Source organism: Mercenaria mercenaria, chromosome 4 (genome assembly GCF_021730395.1).
Source record: "Mercenaria mercenaria strain notata chromosome 4, MADL_Memer_1, whole genome shotgun sequence".
Lineage (NCBI taxonomy): Eukaryota > Metazoa > Mollusca > Bivalvia > Venerida > Veneridae > Mercenaria > Mercenaria mercenaria.
In genome coordinates, this window is record NC_069364.1 from 92,116,490 (window position 1) to 92,136,539 (window position 20,050).

The window sequence follows — 20,050 nt, forward strand, 5'->3', positions numbered from 1 at the left end:
TAGCCGTCTTTCATTTTCGATGACGAAGAACACATAACTCGTCCTGAAATCCGTGACATTTTGCTCACATATCTGTTACCGCAGATTCTAAGAAATCCTCACTGTGACTGACATCCCTAGGTGTGATATAACTGGGTAGTTAGTGTAACGTACATTTTTGATAAAAATATAATTGATATCTTGTCTGGTTAAGGCGTTCGCTATCTCGGATGGTATGTAAATGAAAGCGTTTCGAATCCATTTCGGCTTTTTTTCCATTTAGAAAATCCTTCTCACAAAAACAAACACGAGCTTTTGTGTGCTCATAACCGCCTTACAAAGTGTACATCTTGCAGAAAATTAGAAACGAACATCCCACAGTCAGGTCGGCAGAAATTCGTAAAGTATGACTTCGTAGAGTCCCAAGTATAACTGCGACTGAAGAGAACTAATAAATAATGTCTATGCATTTTACACAGACTGCGATTGCCTTAGCTCGGCCTCTTATAAAAAATGCAAAAAAAAAAAAAAAAAACGCATCATAAGTTAAATAGTTCCACTAATCAAATAACTGAAAGTGATAGTTTTATGTACTTCAACCATCCTGTCAAACAGATAGCGAAAATAAAGTTTATTTTGAATATCCATAATGCCAAGATGCAGTTATCATATACATTCAGATAACTAGCATCTGATTTTCATCATTTTTGATCCATTTTACAAATATGCACATGCATTTGCCATATTTTACTCTTTTTGAGCACAAGAAAGTATTGCCAATCGCTAAAGAATGTTTTATCTAAATAGAACAGAATAAAGAGAGCGGGTTATTTACATATTAGACCTGAACGGAACAGCTCATTGTCTTGTTAAACTGTTTTAAGTGGTATATGATTATACATGATCAAACAAGTTGTTACAATGAACTCACCTCGCTATGACGTCATATAAAGGCGGAACATTCCAAATGACACAACACTCGATCGACTATAACTGTTCACATACGTCAGATCGTAGAATGAGATGCGTGCGTTTAGCCGAGCGTTACCCCTGGAGCATATGCGTTTTGGCGTGACTTTGTACAACAAATCAATTCAAAGAATGTGAAAAAAGGAGGAAACAAAACTGTAAAAATAATATATAAATTGCGGTTTAGTGATTTCCTTTTGTTTATGGAATATGTGGCTGTTTAATGTATGCCCGGAGGCCTTCCACACACATACCTCTCATACCCAATTGTAAACTTCTTGACCATTATCATTTCTTACGAGAATGAATAGTACATGGATATTCAACTATGTGTCAAAATTATACCTAATATAATCATTTCTGATAAGATATCGAAATAAGGAATGTCGGTCAATGGCAAAACTTCGCTAATGTTTATTGTTTTATACCGTCTTTAACACTTACCCTGCTTAATTTCTATAATGAACTTGTCCATCTGGCCGCAAAGGCAGAATCAACCGTATCCAGCATGCTAAGGGTTAAATAAAAGTTGTACGAGACTTTTCTGACAGTATCTAGTACTGATTAATACACTCCATCTAACTGTCAATAGTGTTAATAAGATATCTACATACAATACAACTAAATCCGTATCAGATTTACGTAGTCCTGCACACAGAATAGTTGCGTTTCTATCTACAACAGGTATGAGGCTAACAGTGTCAAATGTCCACTGATGTAAACTACTCTACAATGCTTCTCGGTGATCCAAGACGAATGCGGTATCGTTCAAATAGGGGAAGAAAAGATTTGCACTTGATTAGAAGACGAGAAACGCACGAACCGGAAGGGTAGAAAACTATTTCATTATTGGTCTGCTTACTCCACATGTATATAGTTTGTATTAAATTATATAAATTTGACCATTACAGTTGTGGTTTCGAACCCCTCTTGAAATGAATAATTCTTTCATATGAGCAAGCCGCCCATCTGGCTTACAGAAGGTCGGAGCTGAAATTAGTCATGAGGGATCATGAGGTCTTCCTCTGACATCAAATCCTGTAAAATCGATATACATAAAAATTATAAAAAGGAGAAAGAAATTACTGCCGTATCTGTTAAAGGAGTCATAAAAAATTAGTGAACAGAGAAATCTGTTTATTTTTAATGTAAAATAAAAGATACAATCTAAAATCTGTCATCGAAGTTACTCGAAGATCCAAATAAATTTATACAGGTAATTATTAATTGGTCTCGGAGTCACTCGAAAGAATTCCGTCAAGAGACTCGGAAACTAAAAAAAACAAATACAGTGTGTATTCCGCTAATTGGATTTCATCTCGAGTCACTCCAAGGATTTCCTTCGAGTGACTTCGCATAAATCCTCGGAGTAAGATAGCGTAATTCCTTGACGGAAAATGGCTGACTCGAAGAAACTTCGAGTTGAAGCATTAGTACTCGTTTTGGCCATCCTCCGAGTATCGAGTAGAATGGGTTTTCCGCGTGAGCTGATCTGTATGACCTAAAATTGTGTCGGTATGGCGTATAACCCAACAAAATTATTATGTTTACATTATTTTGGTGAGTAGTTTACAAGCGAAGTTTCTAAAGGGTGTACAACAGTGTGTTACCGTTTAACCATGTAAGGCAACTAAGATAACCCATATTTATCTTATAGTGTTTGCATATTAATCCACCAGATTAGCAGTAAGGCTTAACCGTGAGAGTAGTTACATCTTGTTATAGGTTCTATTTTGTACTACAAGTCTTTGGCATTTTTGTTTCTCAGTATTTAATGCGAACAATCGCGAAAATTCATTGTAGAGACCAGAACAGTGAAAATGTCCTTCTATAGATTTTGTTTATCTGAATGAAAAATAACTTGTATTTTAACGTAATTGTCTGACATCATGAAGTTCGATAACGTATTGACGGAGATAGGCGAGTTCGGAGCTTACCAGAAGCGGATTTATTTCTTGTTGTGCCTGCCTGCTATAAATTCTGGAATATTTATGGTCATTTCTGTGTTTGTTCTTGGCGTTCCTAATCACAGGTAAATTGTTCCGATTTTGATGGTCATAGCATTCTGGTTAAATGTCGGGTCCTTGTAAATTGGTGCAGAACTGCATGCCATGATAGTGATATACAGATGAAAAAAATTATGCGGATGTAGCGAACACTATATAAAGTACCTCTTCATTTTATAATTTAGTTTGACCTCTGTATCTAAGCGGAAAGTTTTTGTCGTTTATACTCCAACATGTATACAACGATACAGTTGTGATTGGTATACATGTATTCTCTCGTATCTCTGTTTTTAAAATATCAGCTCATTGAAACTGCGTCCTAAGGCTGGGTGCAAACAATTGGTTAAAGAAGTCCAAGTATTGACTGTGATAAAGATTGTCGTCACCTTGAAAGATTGGCGCGTTGTTTCGCCCAAAATACTCAGATAGCGCCGCGTGATGACTAGTACACTACTATATATATATAGATTGCTAGATGATACTTTTTAAAAAAATCTTGAAAGTCAGAAAGAAGGAATTCTGCCAGATGGATTTCCAGTATCTTGACAATTGAAAAACAAACACAACCCCCCACTCCCTCCCCAATAAAAAACAACATTAACAAAAACCAAAAAAAAAAAAAAAAAAAAAAAAAAAAAAAAAAAAACACAAAAAAAAAACAACAACTACAAACGTGTTTAAATAGCTAGTACACTGCTGTAATGAACTGGGGTATTTTCTAATTTAGTAGTAACGGGTCACATAGAAAAGTAAGTAGAAAGATATGGGAGACCAAAACGGTAAGCTATTTTATGTAGCTAAAAGGATCACAAGTATAAAAATATATTATTCACCGTGCCATGCATGTTTTACCTGTTATGGTCCATCAGTCCAAGTTGCGAATTCAAAGGGCAGAACTGTAATTGAATCTTTATATATGTTTTATCTATTTTTTCGGCTTAACTTAACCTTGTAACAATAAGTAAATATTAGAACTGTGATATCATTAGCTTGCTCCAAATATGTAAATACCTAGGCTGACGCTTAGACTTTAATAATTATTGTAAAACTGAAAGATTTTATCGCCGCGGACAAGTCTTGCTTAAATAAGCGTCATGCATCAGTTTCATTCACTAACAATTCGCCTTGGAAATGGATAGCGGATACCGTGTTTAGTCAAAGTCTTAGAAAGGCACCATGTCAATTTAACGTCTAATGCCCACTTGCAACTTTTGGATTACACTGATAGAAAAAAGCATACTCTGTGTGCATTGCATCTTTGAACAACTTTGAACGGCTGTGAATGTCGTCCGGCGTACACGATATACACGATGTAAACATGTACAAAATAAAAACCGTTGTTAAATACATTAATGCCAGTAACAAATGCAGTTGAATATGTACTTATAAAGTATATTTGCATATATATGACTGGTTGTAATCCAGCTTATTACAACAGAACTGTTTATAATCAAAGCTTTAATTAACATGGATCTCGTATCACAGGTGTGCAATACCGGGATATGATAATGACACGTACTCGGTACAGGGTGACTACCATCAGATGTTAATCAACAAAACTATTCCACCACCTACAGACAAAAAGTTTCTGTATCACGAATGTCACGTATATATAACTGACTCTAGCACGTATGATGGCAACAACAAACCGATCAATGCGACGGAAGTTTCATGTTCCAAATGGGTATATGACAAAACGGACTTCGATTCTACATTCACGTCACAGGTAGGAAAAGAAAAAGAAAAAATGGGCCCTAGATATTTGACACAATGTCATCATTTTAAATATACAAAAAAGATTCAGTTGATAGCTTTTAAATTCGACTGCCGGCCAGTTCCTTCATCTTATCAGTTATGAATATTATTACCAGCAAATCGAGTCGAAAATCATTTGTTTGATAATTGATATCTCAACCTTAGGCTATCAAAATGTATGTTCGTCGGACTTTAGAGGGGCGCGCGCCAGTTGCGCCAACATCTGGATCCGCACTTGGTTCCTGAAATTCATTGAGGTGAGGGCCACATGACACCGGAAATATAGCTAGTCCGAAAACCGAACCCCCGTTATCATTCCTGGTAGTATTGTAATATACCTATTGTGCTAACCGAGCCGAAGCAATTTTTCAGGCATGGTCAGGCACCCGGTAGAGCCAACGACCTAACGTAAACCAGTTTGGTGGCTTTCTCACAAGAATTATACACCAGAAGCGATGCCTCGAACCCGCATCGGTGAGGGGCAAAAGTCAGCGACCATAACCACTCGGCCACGGAGCTCCCCCTCCCCCCGCCCCCACCCTTCCCACGAGCGAAACGTCTTCCTGATAAATTCTAGTTTTTGCAATATATAGATATCAAAGAGTTTACCGCGTTTTTGTCGTGTTATAATGATTAAAAAACTGTTTCAGCAAAATCTTATCTGTAGCGATGATAATCTACCCTCCATTGCGAAGATGTTGTTTTTCGCTGGCGTTTTGGTTGGTGCCTTTGTGTTTGGTATCGTATCAGATGTGTAAGTAAGAGATTCGTGTACATCCATACGTATAATATATGCAATACATATTTGTGCATATTTTTTTAAAGATTCAGTTTACTTAACCTTATAATCTTAATTAAGAACAATTTTATTGGCGACAGAGACAAGCAAACGCATCAAAATATTTCAGTTTAGTATGTACATGCGTTTGTAGCTAAAATGTCGCAGTATGATTAAGAGAAAAATAAAATAAAACTACAAAAGAAATCTGAATAAACAAATAAATGACAGCAATAATTTTCTTTCTAGAATTGGTCGAAAGAAGACTTTATTAATCTCATTCTCCCTGAATATTGGAGCAAGTATAGGTTTAGCATGGGCGGAGACCTACGTCGTGTTTGTCGTTCTGAGATTTTTGATTGGTGCTGCGAATGCTGGAGTTTTCATGACAGGATTTGTCATTGGTAGATATTTATAGTAACATAATATTTACTATTTGTCTGTTTAATGAAAAACATCCAAGGTTAGATTGACACAAGACAAAACAGATCTGCTTTTTTGACACTTGCATTTATTAATTTTGTTTAAACGCATATTTGTAATCGTTGACATGTTTGGCATGTTCATAATCTTTTCTACAGACTGAGTAATAAAGATAATAATAAATATTATATAGGAATGGAACTTGTTGGTCCTTCAAAAAGAATGTGGGCGGGCATAGTGGTCGAATACTTCTTCGCTATTGGTTTATTGATACTTGCGGGCGTGGCTTACCTATTACGTGACTGGAAATACATCGAGATGGCCGTAGCATTCCCAAACGTTTTGTACCTTACATATTTTTGGTAATGGTTGAAACACTTTATTTATATCTTATTTTAAAACAATAATGATGTTAACATTGTATAACAAATGTCCCCTGAAAATGCTTGTTAGAATAATAGCATATTATCCAAAAGGGCTAAACTCTAAAATGTCAGACATAACAGCCAACAATATACGATTGTCTATTTCATATTCATTATGTATACCGACTGTCTTTTAAAATAGTCAGAAACTGTAGGAGGAGTTATGTACACAAGATTAATATGTAGCTGTAATATTGTTAAGTCCAAAAAGTGGGCATAACTCATGCAAAAATAATTAGAACTGAAAACCCTAAAAAACTACACATGTCTACATGTACTTCGTTTTGATCATGTATAACAGGTTTCAAAAAATTTGGATGGAAACTGTATACAAGGTACAGATATAGTTAAGAAAGGGGCATAACTCAAGAAAAATATCAGGCATACGGTTATACGCGCATGTACACTTCAGATTGATGTTGTAGACCAAGTTTCATTTACATTGTAGCCTCTTGAGTTGAGTACACAAGGTACATAATGTAGTTGCAATATGAGTATGTCCAAAACCTGGACAGAACTCAAAAATTAATAATTGGATATAACTGTCCAAATAATACTAGCATGCCAACTTCATATTGACGATTTACACCAAGTTTCATTAACTGGATGAAAAAAGTGTAGAAGATGAGTACACAAGAAAGTGTTACGAACAAACGGATGGACATTTCAAACACTGTATGCCCGCGGGTCTTCGACACCGGGGTCAAAATAATCAGAAATACAATATTTTGTCAAATAAAGTATGTGTTATTTGTAAAGAAGTTTGGAATACGCTAAATATGTTTGTACATACAAGTTTATTTAAAATATCTCTAGCATTCACGATGTGTTTGTTTTTCATAAATAACTCTTCGTACTTTAATTCAACTTGAAACATTTTCCTACTTTAGGCTAATACCTGAATCCCCAAGATGGTTGTTATCCCAGGGAAGATTTGAAGAGGCGGAGAAAGTCATGCGGAAGGCGGCTAGAGTCAATAAAGCCTCCCTACCCGAGAAGATTTTCGACGAAAACTCAATAGATCTGAATGCTCCAAAGGGGAAACTTTGGCATCTATTTAGTACAAAGGTTATGGCAGTACGGACACTAGTAATATTTTTCAACTGGTAATAATTTGAGTAATTTCATAGCTTCTATGTACGTTGCAGGCCTTAGTCTCACAGATCGCTCCCGTCTTTCATTAATGAACAGAGTTTTTAATTGTAACGTATACAGCACTTGTACTATTATGGATACCTAACATGAATATGTACAATATTCTATGCCTCTCTTCGACTGGTAACAAATACCTCATAAATCATTAAAAGTCGGAACAATAATCAAGTATGAGTAATACATAATGCCAAAAGCTAGGTTCTGTTCCGTGACCTTTACCTTAAAACTGCATCTAAAGCAGCTCTGTGTTTAATATTTAACCATTCATACATGTAATGAACATACGACCTTTATAATCACACCTAAAGCTCTACCTTCTTAACCTTATGTGCAAATGTGTCCTAACAAGGAAGTTTAAACTTTTAAAAGCTTTGCCTGTTACCACGATGATGGTTCGTTACGACGATGGTTCATCAACTCCGGTCCGGTTTTCCTACTCAATACAAACGATTAGTTTGTAGTAGGGATAACTTCAAAACGCCATTATATATCACCAATGTTGACTCTTGGAGACCTTTCACAGACTAAATTTTCATAATCATTTCAGTGTAAAAACTACTAATCATTGTAGCGCTCTAAAGTGGCTACGAATAGTAACATTGGCTGACAAAACCCTCACAGAATAAATTATTATTGATTATCTCACAGAGAAATGATTTTTTGTTACAACCACAGGCAATCGGCGTGTGACTTTGACCCCTTATGAATGATGGACCCCCACCCTGTTCTCTACAACCCAGATCCCCAACATAATAGCAGAAAAACACATTTCCGAAAAAAAAATGCTATATATAAAAAATAAAGGTATGGTACTTTACGGCCAAACATTAAGGAAAAAATGGAATGGCCTCAGTAACGATCTCACTGCGTACACAATTTTCGGTCGATTTTTGAAAATCTGGTCTTAATCAACGCATAAAGCATAAATCTTAACGGTAAACATGCACTTTGGTCTCAAGGCTGCATCATTTTGATGCAGCGAGACGCTATTCTTTGACAAATAACATCTCGTACACGATGTGACCTAACCCGTATATTTCTCGGGCCAATAGACAAGTCAATGGCAGCCACCTATTCCCTTCGTTATTTCCAAGCACAATCGTGGCCAGCCTTTAGAAACATAAATAATTAGTCGCTTACCTATAATTACTTCGTCCAGTTTCCGTCAATAACGATGCATCGAGTCAATTTCCCAACGCTGTATTTCTCTCAAAACATCAGCTGCCATGTTTATACCAGCTCACGTGGAGAACACACCTCCAGAATCGACCAATCGCAAAAAGGCTGCGTAGTAAAAACCAGTTCCGGGTCGCCGTATAAACATGGCAGCTGATGTTTTGAGAGAAATTTCCCAACGCTGGATGCATCGTTATTGACGGAAATTGGAAAGTACCATACCTTTATTATTTTTATATATAGCATTTTTTTTTTTGGAAATGTGTTTTTCTGTTATTATGTTGGGGATCTGGGTGGTAGAGAACAGGGTGGGGTCCATCATTCATAAGGGGTCAAAGTCACACGCCGATTGCCTGTGGTTACAACACTCACTGAGAATATCTTTAACGGGTGACTTACCTATTTATAGGTTCAGTATAATAATTATGTTACCCCTGGCTATTAAAAATGTATACCGCATTTTAACTTTTCCTTTTATATAATATTGACACGCCTCTTTTCATTTAAGGGCGGTAGTAAGCATGGTGTATTATGGTCTATCACTGAACACTGGCAACCTTGGTGGGAATTTTTACCTAAATTTTACCATTTCTGGACTAGTAGAATTTCCAGCCTACACTCTATGTATACTATTACTGGATAGAATAGGTAGAAAGTGGCTTCATTTTTTGACGATGGTATTTGGTGGCGTGGCTTGTGTGAGTACGGTGTTTACAACAATATACGGTGGGGACAGTGAGTATCAAACATCTATGTTCTTAAGTGTAATACGGCATGACAGTATATACTTTGCAGATAATTTTTATCGGGTACTTTAAATTTGTTTGGTTTTTAAAAGACACACCGACGCAAGTCTAATCAGGTCATATGACGAAATTATACATGTTTGATGTGAAGGAAGAGCCCGAATGCACCTCCAAGAATTGCTTCAGGCACATGCAGGCAGCCTGGTAAAACCACAGAAATCCTTAAGCCAACTGAATGGTTTCCTCACATAAATATGCTACATACCAAACGGGCATCCTAAGCCACAGTGCTATGGGTCAGGTGATTCGAAGTCCCAATAAGACGTTTTTTCGAAGAAAATGTTTTACAAATAAAGGACGATGCAGCAAAATCGGAAATCTCGTTCTGAATAACATTCGTGTTTGATATTTTATGAAGAAATCGGTAAATGTTTCAGCAGAGTATTGCATCAACACATCTTCTATTGTGTAAACATTTGAATCATTTGTATGGGTATTTTATATTGATAATGCCCTGGCGTCATCGCTTAAGATACACCAAGTACTAGTTGAATTTCGAGAAAATCGTCAATAGATCAGCGGACCAAATTGTTACGTTACCAACTTTAGTCTCGGACAGGTCTGTGACATTTAAAGTGAAGGCGTAGACAAGGAGCAATACTGATTACACTTGTACTATATATTATTTCATCAGTGGATTATATTTCCAATTGCAAAATAAGAATATTTCATAAAACAGGCTTACATGCTGTAACTGTAACTCTCGCTATGATCGGGAAGCTCGGGGCGGCTGGAGCCTTCGCAGTTATCTATGTATTTTCTGCCGAACTCTACCCTACTGTGGTAAGGAACGCTGGGATGGGAGCAAGCTCGTGTTGTGCACGTATTGGCGGTATACTGGCACCATATATTGCTGATATGGTATGAATTATTCATATTTGATTGTCTGCTTTCTTTTGTTTTTCATTTCGAGTATAATTATTTTCATTTCTCAGCTGATCCAGTCATGATAGGCGTGCGTATCTCATCTTTTCTGAAGCCGCAAGCGGTTATCGATGTAGGTGACTTATCCAGAATTGTCATCACATGCATGGTTTTGGGTGGTAGTGCAAGATACAGTAGGTGCTTCATTTCTAGCTGTTCCTGCTTTTTGCACACTGGATGTAAAGCACCTATACACGGGACATCTATTTGAAATAATGCTAGTTAGTTTAGTTGGAGAAGCGGGGGATCGAACTCACGACCTCTTGTTTCGTTGTCCAGCGTGCTACCATTAAACCACAAATCTGCTTGTAATATATGAGTGTCAAATGATTATAAATATGTTTTATTCTGTCCATTTCCATATCATTACACATTTACAAAAACTGCATGTCTACTGAATGGTGATTGTTTTCTTTGGATGAATGTGTTTTGTTTTGTTTTTGTAAACGGTAGAATAAAGTCGTATCTGGTGACTTTGGACGTGCCCTGCCATTGGTTATATTTGGTGCTGCGAGTATAGCAGCCGGTGTTTTGGCATTGATCCTTCCAGAAACACTGCATAAAGAACTCCCAGAATCCATCAAAGACGCTGAACACTTCGGAAAGTATGTTTAGCAAACTCTTTTCATGATTTATTACGTATCGCCCATTTCTTTTGGATTTCCTATTTAGGAATTCAGTTTTTCTGTTTAGGAATTCACACCAACTGTACTTTTTCTTAACTATAGATGACATCTAGTTTAAAATTTCTAGTACGTTCTTGTTTTGGGTTTAACGTCGCACCGAAACAATGCATGCCATATGGCGACTTTCCAGCTTTGATGGTGGAGGAAGACCCTAGGTGCCACTCCGTGCATTATTTCATCACGGACGGGGACCTGGTTAGAACCACCGACCTTCCGTAAGCCAGCTGGATGGCTTCCTTACATGAAGAATTCAACGCCCCGAATGAGGCCCGAACCCACATTGGTGAGGGGCAAGTGATTTGAAGTCAGCGACCTTAACCACTCGACCACGGAGGCCCCGCTTCTAGTATGTAGCTTTAAATGATGTGTTATCAAAATTAAGTAGTGTTGGTCTTATTTTATGTAACAATAAGGTGACTAATGTATGTGCATACATTCCATGTGTAAATATAATCATAAAGTTAATGTCAGCGAACAGTTGGTACTTTGGCATTTGGATAACTACCTACCTACTAGCAGCCAGTTAAACATTCAAAATTGAATTAAAGTTGGATTTTTATGCTCCCTGAAGGGCAAGCTTATAGCCGCTTTGTCCGTCCTTCCGTCCGTCAGTCACACTTTTGTCCGGAGTATAACTTGAAAAGTATTAATGGCATTTGATTGAAACTTCACATAATAATAGCATATGCCATTGAGACAAAGTGCAGTGTCAAAGAATCATAACTCTACCTTACATAGTTTTTGAATTATCTCCCTTTCTTATACAAACTAAGGTCTGTCCGGAGCATTACTTGAAAAAAATATTAATGGCATTTCATTGAAACTTCAAAAAAGGATAGAGGCCATTGACGGGAAGTGCAGTGTCAAAGAACCACAACTCTACTTTACCTAGTTTTTGAAATATCTCCATTTATTATACAAAATAAGGCTTGTCCGGAGCATTACTTGAAAAGTATTGATGGCATTCCGTTGAAACTTCACAAAATGATAGAGGCCATTGACGGGAAGTGCATTGTCAAAGAACCATAACTCTGCATTACCTAGTTTTTGAATTTTCTCCCTTTATTCAATTTTCTTCTTTTTTATTATCTCCATTTTTTTTGGTTTCTAATACGTTATTCCCCATCTTTGGACAAGCACATGCATCGGGGAGCATCATTCGGTTTTACCGATTCCCTGTTCTGTTTGGCTGCTGCATAAAATTAATACGTTTTAAAGAACATTATCAATGTGTAGGGATTAGGCCTGAATGTTGTAAATAATCCATTTGACTCAGTTCAGAACTAATCCAGCTTGCATTTACATTTTAAATAAGCAACTGACAAATAGCAGGCAGTTGGTTATTCTTGTGTTCAACTGCCAGCTACCCACAGAAAATGGTTACATTATTGCTGTTGTAAATCCCTGTTTGAAGGAAAGAAAACGGCGTAAAAGAAACATAAATATACTGGAAATTAGAAATCTTGTTTTATTACTTTTATCTAACAAAATACAGAAATCTACTGTTCGTTACACGACATATACTCTAAAACATAAATTAACTGAAATCAATTGTACACCAAACACATTATTTTTGTAAGATCAAAATATACTGTCACAAATACATAGGATGGATAGGTCAGGTATTTAGATCATTTTTTTGTGTATTTTCATATATTTAGGTCATGGAATGCAAAATGGGTAAAGATATAAACTGTGGTAAAGACATAAAATTGCAATGACATTGTGACATATTATATTTTAGTCTTACAGAAAATATATAACTTTATCTAAACACTATAAACGCTGATTACACAGCCACACTTTTAATATCTTTGTATTCGTGTTACTGTTAAGGTAGTGGACGTAATTACTCGTTCTCCATATGCGATTTCGCCATTCTCCGGTATTTTACGGACAGCCATGTACTGTCGAGCTATATTTACGTCCGGAGAATGTCGGGTCGCCTAAGGAGAAGAATACGTATTCACACGGAAATTGCCGATTGTCATAACAGATCCACAACCTTAAAAATGATATACATATATATATGAAACAATTTCTCATGAAACTTAACAATATTTCGCTGCAGGAAAGTTTCGAAGGAAAACGAAAAAGACGTTTACGTGAATGACGCATACATGAACGAAAATGGCTCAAGCAGTGAGATAAAATCGGCAATAGAGATGGAATCAAATGGGTATGCTGACAAGGTGTCAGAAAAGACTGAACAGAAAGGAGACACAGATACAAAGTTATAGTAGAATGATATTGTATAAGTACACGTACCCCGTCATGCATATTTCCAGAATTCATCGACTTTGCCCTATGGTTCTGAAATGTGTCTATGGGAAAGGAAATCTTGATTATAATTCGAGGACAGAACAAGTATAAAGTATGGCCACGTCATCAATTCTTATATAACAGAAGTATGGCAGAAATCAAAATTATTCCTATTAAATGCGTTATTCCCTATTACTGTCAGTTTCACTGTGTCATTGTTTAGACTACGATACATCATACATGGTACTAATGTAACATTAAACGACATTTGAGCACAAACAAATTGTACATCTATCGATAACCTGCATATCTTGAACATACAGTTAAATATATACATGATTTTAGGCCGGATCGGCATACCTTTTACATTTCCACTCTGTCATGGATTTATATATCACAATAACTTGCTGTAATCAGCGGCAGTTCATTAAGCGGTGCATAGTAATAGTTCACAACTATATCAGCACGTGTATGTGAAATACCTTCTATAAGTGACTTAATGTCGTCTCAGATTTATGTACAATAACGCTAAAATATAGGAGTTCTTTATTTGGGCTTTTTTTCAACTTAACTACTTCTGTATCTCCTTAAATTGAGGACTTTATACAGCGTTGACTGTTTGTATGTTGTTTTAATAAGTAAGCAGGTAAACAGATGTGTCAGACATTCGTACATAAAGCAAGCTCTCACTTTAGGACTTTTTTCCAACTCTTTCAACTTCATGACACATTAACACATGGTATAGAATGGCAACGCCTTTGACGGTTCTAAGAATGTCTTTATTTCATCGATCCATAGCATTCAGTTATCCCGTGCGTGCTCGGCATCTCTCCATATCTGAACTCACATTTCACACTTTTTACTGCTTTGATTTTATCCTCTTCGCCGCATTTAGGATATGTTATACTCTGTAACTTTAAAAGCATGCGGAGAAAGGCTAACACAATTTCCATCTTACTGAATATTGAAATTAAACTAAGTGGATGCCAAAACGCGTTCTGACAGTCTTCTATAAAATCTCACACTTTCGTGTCCCCGTATCAGATCCGCGGCTTTCTCGGCTATCATAATCTTTGCGGCTGTAATATCTCCAGATACACTTGAAGGCAGCACACTGGCGTCAACAACTCTTAGACTGGTAATGTTCCGCACCCTTTCAAAAACAAATAAGTATATGTTAATAAATGGTGTTTTACTACAATGTACTCTCATCATTTGACAGTCAGTCTTGTCAATCACCCCGCTGTCATTCGCATTTATTATTCTAAATATGAATTAAAGTTTGTGTGTATTCGGGTTTAGCGTCTTTTTCTACATTTTTATCAGTCATATAAGGAACAATATCTACTTGTAGCAGTGAGCACAATGCCTAACATTACAGTGCTCTCTCACTGGAATATCACGCCATAGAAACGTGATATGATACCCCATCAAGTCACTATTATACTGACACTGGGCTGATACTACTATTCTCTTAATTGTGACCGCCAAGCGAGGAAGCCATAGTGCCATTTGTCACGTCTTTGGTATGACGTGGACAGGGTTTGAACCTACGACCTACCGCACTCGGACTAGATGTACAACATCGGCAGTATAGCCCTATATCGCCTACCCTGACACTACACAACTAATGTACTTAAGGTGGTCGATAACGCTTTATGAAATTTATTTACTTTAATTATCAAACGTTTGTGTCTTATTTTTTATATCTGAGTTTAGAAAGTACACACACCTGTTCATTTTTGAACAGGGGTTTTAAAAAATGTAAAAATAAAAAAATAAACTGATTGTAAGTACAAAATGATATCGGTCACTAAAGGGAATTTAATGTCTTTCTCAGCATCAGTTTTATGGCTAGGTATGAGCCCCAGTAGATAATCGTTTTAATGTATTTCATACCGTATTGCCTGTTTGAGGCCATCATATCACAATATATATTGATATCATGTGAAGAGAGAAGGCTATGTGTAAAATGGGGTATAAAATTGAAACAAATCTTTTTATTAAAAAATCTGTGACATGATTCACTCAAGCTGGAATGCTATCTAAATACGGTAAAACTTTGAAATAAGGCGGTTATCCTAGTTGTAAACTTTGTTAAAGACGGATAGCTCAGTGGTTTGCACACTGGCCTTTCAATCCTGAAGTCGGGGGTTCGATCCCCGGCAGCTTCTCGGAAATTTTCAGAAACGCTTTTCAGTGTTTCCCACCCAACTAGAGGTGTAGTGGTCAGGAACCCAGGCAATCTTTGCGTGTATCAGTGCTATACACTGGGCACGTTAAAGAACCAGGCTGTCTATTCGAAACGAGCTAGGCTAAGTTAGCCGGACAAGCCTGTATCTGATTTCTGATCTCTCTGTCGTGGGGGCTTTGACTCACTCTGTCCCTCTGGTCAGATCGCTCTGTGTCTGTACTAGTAGAAGATGAGTTATGCGCTCTGTGTCACTGCATTTGAACTATGTAAAGCGCCTTTGAACGTGAAATTGATCATGAAAAGAGCGCTATATAAATTTGGTATAATAATAATAATAAAGAAAGAAAGATGGATAAGAAATTTAGTGGCCTAAATGTTTTTGCAGTTATAGGCTCTGAGGTAACTTTTGTTCTTATCGGTGATGAACTTTAAATAGAAACGTTTCTTTACAAAAATGATTAAACAACATGTAAACATGTCTCCTTGAACTTAGTGTTGTTACATATTTTCTGGTCCTTTGGGATCATGGAGTACATTCAACTTTACTATTATGTAATATAATAAAATTCCGCTTTTTGATTGGTTGAGATTTATGCTTCTGAAAGATCTTTTTGTAGATTTCACTAAAAAAAGAAATTGCATTATTTACACAACCTTTGTATTCCGGACAGGGTACAGTTCTGCCATGGACACTTCAAAACACACAAGAAATACTTCTTTATATTCAACGAAATGTTAAAAGCCTATTGCTGATTCAGTTAATAAAGTCCGAGTACTAGATTTGCACATAACGAAGTTTATCATAGTTTTAGCCAATCTGGCCATTTATGAACTTATTCTTGGAAAACACAATTGGGGAGGACAATATGCATGTTTCTTCATTCTTAGAGAAGTCGACGTGCGATCTGAGGATAAAGAAATTCGTTGGCCCTTTTTATGAGTTTGTCTTTAAAAATGTTTTAGACCTCAAAATGTACTTTTAATTACGTATCTGAATAAGGTGCATCAAATAACTGACCATCCTACACCTTTAGTGACAAGAGGTGCAATGACGGGACCTAGAGCTTAATTGTGTGTCTAGAGATATGACGAGAAAGTTCCTTTTTTCGAATAAGGAATAAGTAACTATAAAAAGAGGTAGATACTTTTTGTTACTTATGACTTATTCGACTTATATGATTTTTCGGTGAAATAGATATGAGATGTGTTCAGAACACGTTTTGTAGGAGATGAGACACTTTATCTGGTGTTAATGTGTCTGCCAGACAATAAGTAAGTTACTTATTCGCATTTGAATAAGGCATAAGTAACAAAAAGTACCTAGTTACTTATTCCTTATTCGAGAATGCGCTCAAGAACTTTAATCCTATTACAACAGTTTTAGCCACGACTTATTTTATCTTCCGTGGTCAATTATTCTGACTGATAACACAGAATTTTATGACAATGTCGAATATCAACTGATAAATCCACCTTAAGTTTGGTCAGTTGATCTTTGGGTCCGACACCTGACAGCATAAGAAGCTGAGCCGAGCCGATAGCACCACCGGCAAGTATGCACCACCTTCCTTATTAGCACCTTCTGTACGTTTCTGTCCATTCCTAACATACTCCACGCCTACAGCATTGTTCTTCGAAATCAAAACCTGAAATTAAACACTTTTCAAAATATATAGGAATCAGTGCATCTATACACATGATACATCGATGCTACAGACAGATAAGGCTGGTATACTAAGCTATTATGAACAAGTACGTATCTTGACACAATTCCTATTTAACTCCCACTAAGTCAGGACATGTATGATATTTGGCTCCAAGATTATAAAGCTGACATAACGCGGTATTTTTATGAAGATACTTCTCAGAGACGACCAGTCAAGTGTTGAAGCATTTCGAGGCTGATCTATGGCTGATTTCAAGCTCAGTCTGTGAGTTTAAGAATTCTTCTAGTGAACACCAGATAGATCTTCTTCACGAGTGGTGTAGCCGTGAGTAAAGTGTAAGAAATCTAAAAACGTTGCGTGGCCACGAGTCTTTATTTTGTATCTTCTCAATGGTTTAAGCCAATTTTGTAGTTCCGTACCAGTGAAAACATACTGTCACATCACCAGAAATAGTTCACAGTGAAAATTCAACAATTAATTAAAAATGTGTAATGACAGCAGTAAATATATATAAATCCATCAGAAGGCGATAGAACTTATTTAAAAAAAATGTTTTGAAATACTAGACTAGTAATTAAGGCAACTACCTGGTCAAAAACAGACAGTGCAAAATTAATTAATAAATTACATTCATTAACAACAGAACATTAACTGTATTGGACATTTTATGTTTCTACTTTAAATAATTTGCAATAATTGTAAAATAAGCACCCACGAAAAACATTTCTTATGATATGGTGACCGTTTCCTTGTCTTCAAATAAGGAAGTGAGTTATGCTGAGAGCGGTTAAATTCCGCTTCTGCCAAGAGATGAGATCCAAACCCGTGACGTCGGGATTCGAGGGAATACATTCCAATGTGCCTTCCGCAGTGCAATAGTCCGGTTTAAGTGACTAAAGAGGAAAGAGTTATGAATATTCATGCCTTATCCGGACGAATGTAAACAAATGACATGTAACAGCCTAACATGACAGTGTGATAGAACCACTGGCATTAACATACAATTCCATTATTTCCATTACCTTTATAGCAATGGCATGGGTTGTGACGTGTAGATTTGTCCTGTGCATAGTTGGTCGCACAAAAATCTTTCGAAGTGCTGAATCTCTCGCCATCCTTAACCGTAGTAGAAAGTCGACAAAATCCTGTGAAAGAATAAGCATATATATTTTAATGTCATCACAGACAAACACAAATATTTTATACATTTGAAAATTCTATACACAAAGCCAACCAGATTACGACCTCGTATTCTTAAAATTTAAGAAATAATTTATAGCAAAAGAGTGTTTTATCACTATCTTTGCACGATGGACGGTTATACGTCGGGCGTAATGATGTAGTTGCACGATGTATTACCGCCCGAGTGTATAAATTGTGTTAAAACACGCCTTTGCTATGAATTATTTCCGTTCTAATATGCCCTTAATCTAAAACAGTAGATAAAATATAGTAGCGTTCTTTCTTGGTCGCAACAAAAGCTTTGAGGTCAACGCACGTTAACGTGACGTCATTCTAGCGTAAGTGTGTTTTGACAGAGACAGGCATATTAGAATTTTTCTTATGGTTCAACAAAAGGGATGTTCTCCATAAGGCTGTTTTCCTGGTACAAACAGATTTTGATATAGTTTTGCTAACAGTTAGCCTTATGAATCGGCTTTACATCCCAGAAATAGTTAGCCAATCAGAGCTTTAGTTTTGAGAGAATTATTTCTTAAGTGTGGGTGGGGTAATTCCATACCTGTCCTGCCTTACAGAACAAATAGTTGGATTTCAATGTTTTTATATCAGCTTAACTAAAAGTAAAGGGTTATAGTGTGTACGCTATAAACACATACTGACATGATGTAAGACATTTGATTCTGAAGCATACCTTTACAAAAATATGCCACTTCATATGCACTTTGTAGAATCTTTAACCTACCCTCATACAAGATAAAGCACAAATTCGGCCTGCCTAATAAACTTTGCTTTATCTAGTCAGTGTCAATTTGCGTGAACTTTTGAAATCACATATTTTATCAAAATTTAGCTTTGAAACCATCACCATTATATTGCAATTTCTTAACTTAGAAAATGAGTGGTCAAATCAAAGGTTTTTATCCTGAAAAAAAAGTTGTCGCTATTTTTCACTTTTAGAGCACATCAGCCGAAAATTTTCATTGAAACTGTTATCATTGTATTGGAAATGTTCTAACTAAGAAAATAAGTGGCAATATCAAAAGTTTTTATCCAAAAACCAAAAAAGTTACTGCATTTTTTTCAATTTTAGCCATAAATTGAATTGCACTTGCAAACGTCATATATGACGTCAAGTCTGCACGCTGTTGCTTTTTCCAACGACTTTTTCCCAATTTTCTGAGCAGGTAGGATAAATAGAATATTAGATTACTGTCTGAAAAAAATTAAATAGATTAGGCTCGTCTACGAAAAAGTATAAGGCTCGGCAGAGCCTCGCTTAATATATTATCTTCAACTCGCCTAATAAATTTAAATTTATCAGACAGTAACCTACTATTCTCTGTATACATTTTACATTTACCGTCTTTGCGGAAATCACAACATTTCTTGATACAAGAAGAGAGACAAATCCCATTTATTGAGAATACTTGTTAATGACTAGACATTACAGAATTATTGGGATTTTTCTGTGCTTTGCCTGTGAAGTGACTTATTTGCCCTTGATTGCAGAAAGCAGAAAAAGACATGAGAAAAACGCAGAAAATGCCAAAATTTCTTATTTCAGAATTTCAATTCATTTATGTGTAAAAGTAAGCCATGTTCAATGAAATGTACTGTACTTAACTCTAAAAATCATATTTTATTGCTCCGTTGCTATCGATTT

The 20,050-nt window shown here is 36.3% G+C and overlaps 1 protein-coding gene across 1 annotated transcript in view; it reads left to right on the forward strand.

Annotated features, from left to right (window-relative positions):
* The first annotated feature begins 2,619 nt into the window (after positions 1-2,619).
* LOC123552442 (uncharacterized) overlaps positions 2,620-20,050 on the forward strand; it is a 30,708-nt gene continuing 13,277 nt past the window's right edge. The window contains exons 1-11 of the mRNA XM_053542331.1: positions 2,620-2,980; positions 4,440-4,680; positions 5,360-5,463; positions 5,737-5,891; positions 6,104-6,272; positions 7,226-7,441; positions 9,175-9,401; positions 10,152-10,333; positions 10,850-11,001; positions 13,154-13,321; positions 14,726-14,758. Coding sequence (XP_053398306.1) covers positions 2,838-2,980; positions 4,440-4,680; positions 5,360-5,463; positions 5,737-5,891; positions 6,104-6,272; positions 7,226-7,441; positions 9,175-9,401; positions 10,152-10,333; positions 10,850-11,001; positions 13,154-13,321; positions 14,726-14,758 — 1,790 coding nt within the window. The 5' untranslated portion in view covers positions 2,620-2,837. The remainder of the gene's footprint in view (positions 2,981-4,439; positions 4,681-5,359; positions 5,464-5,736; positions 5,892-6,103; positions 6,273-7,225; positions 7,442-9,174; positions 9,402-10,151; positions 10,334-10,849; positions 11,002-13,153; positions 13,322-14,725; positions 14,759-20,050) is intronic.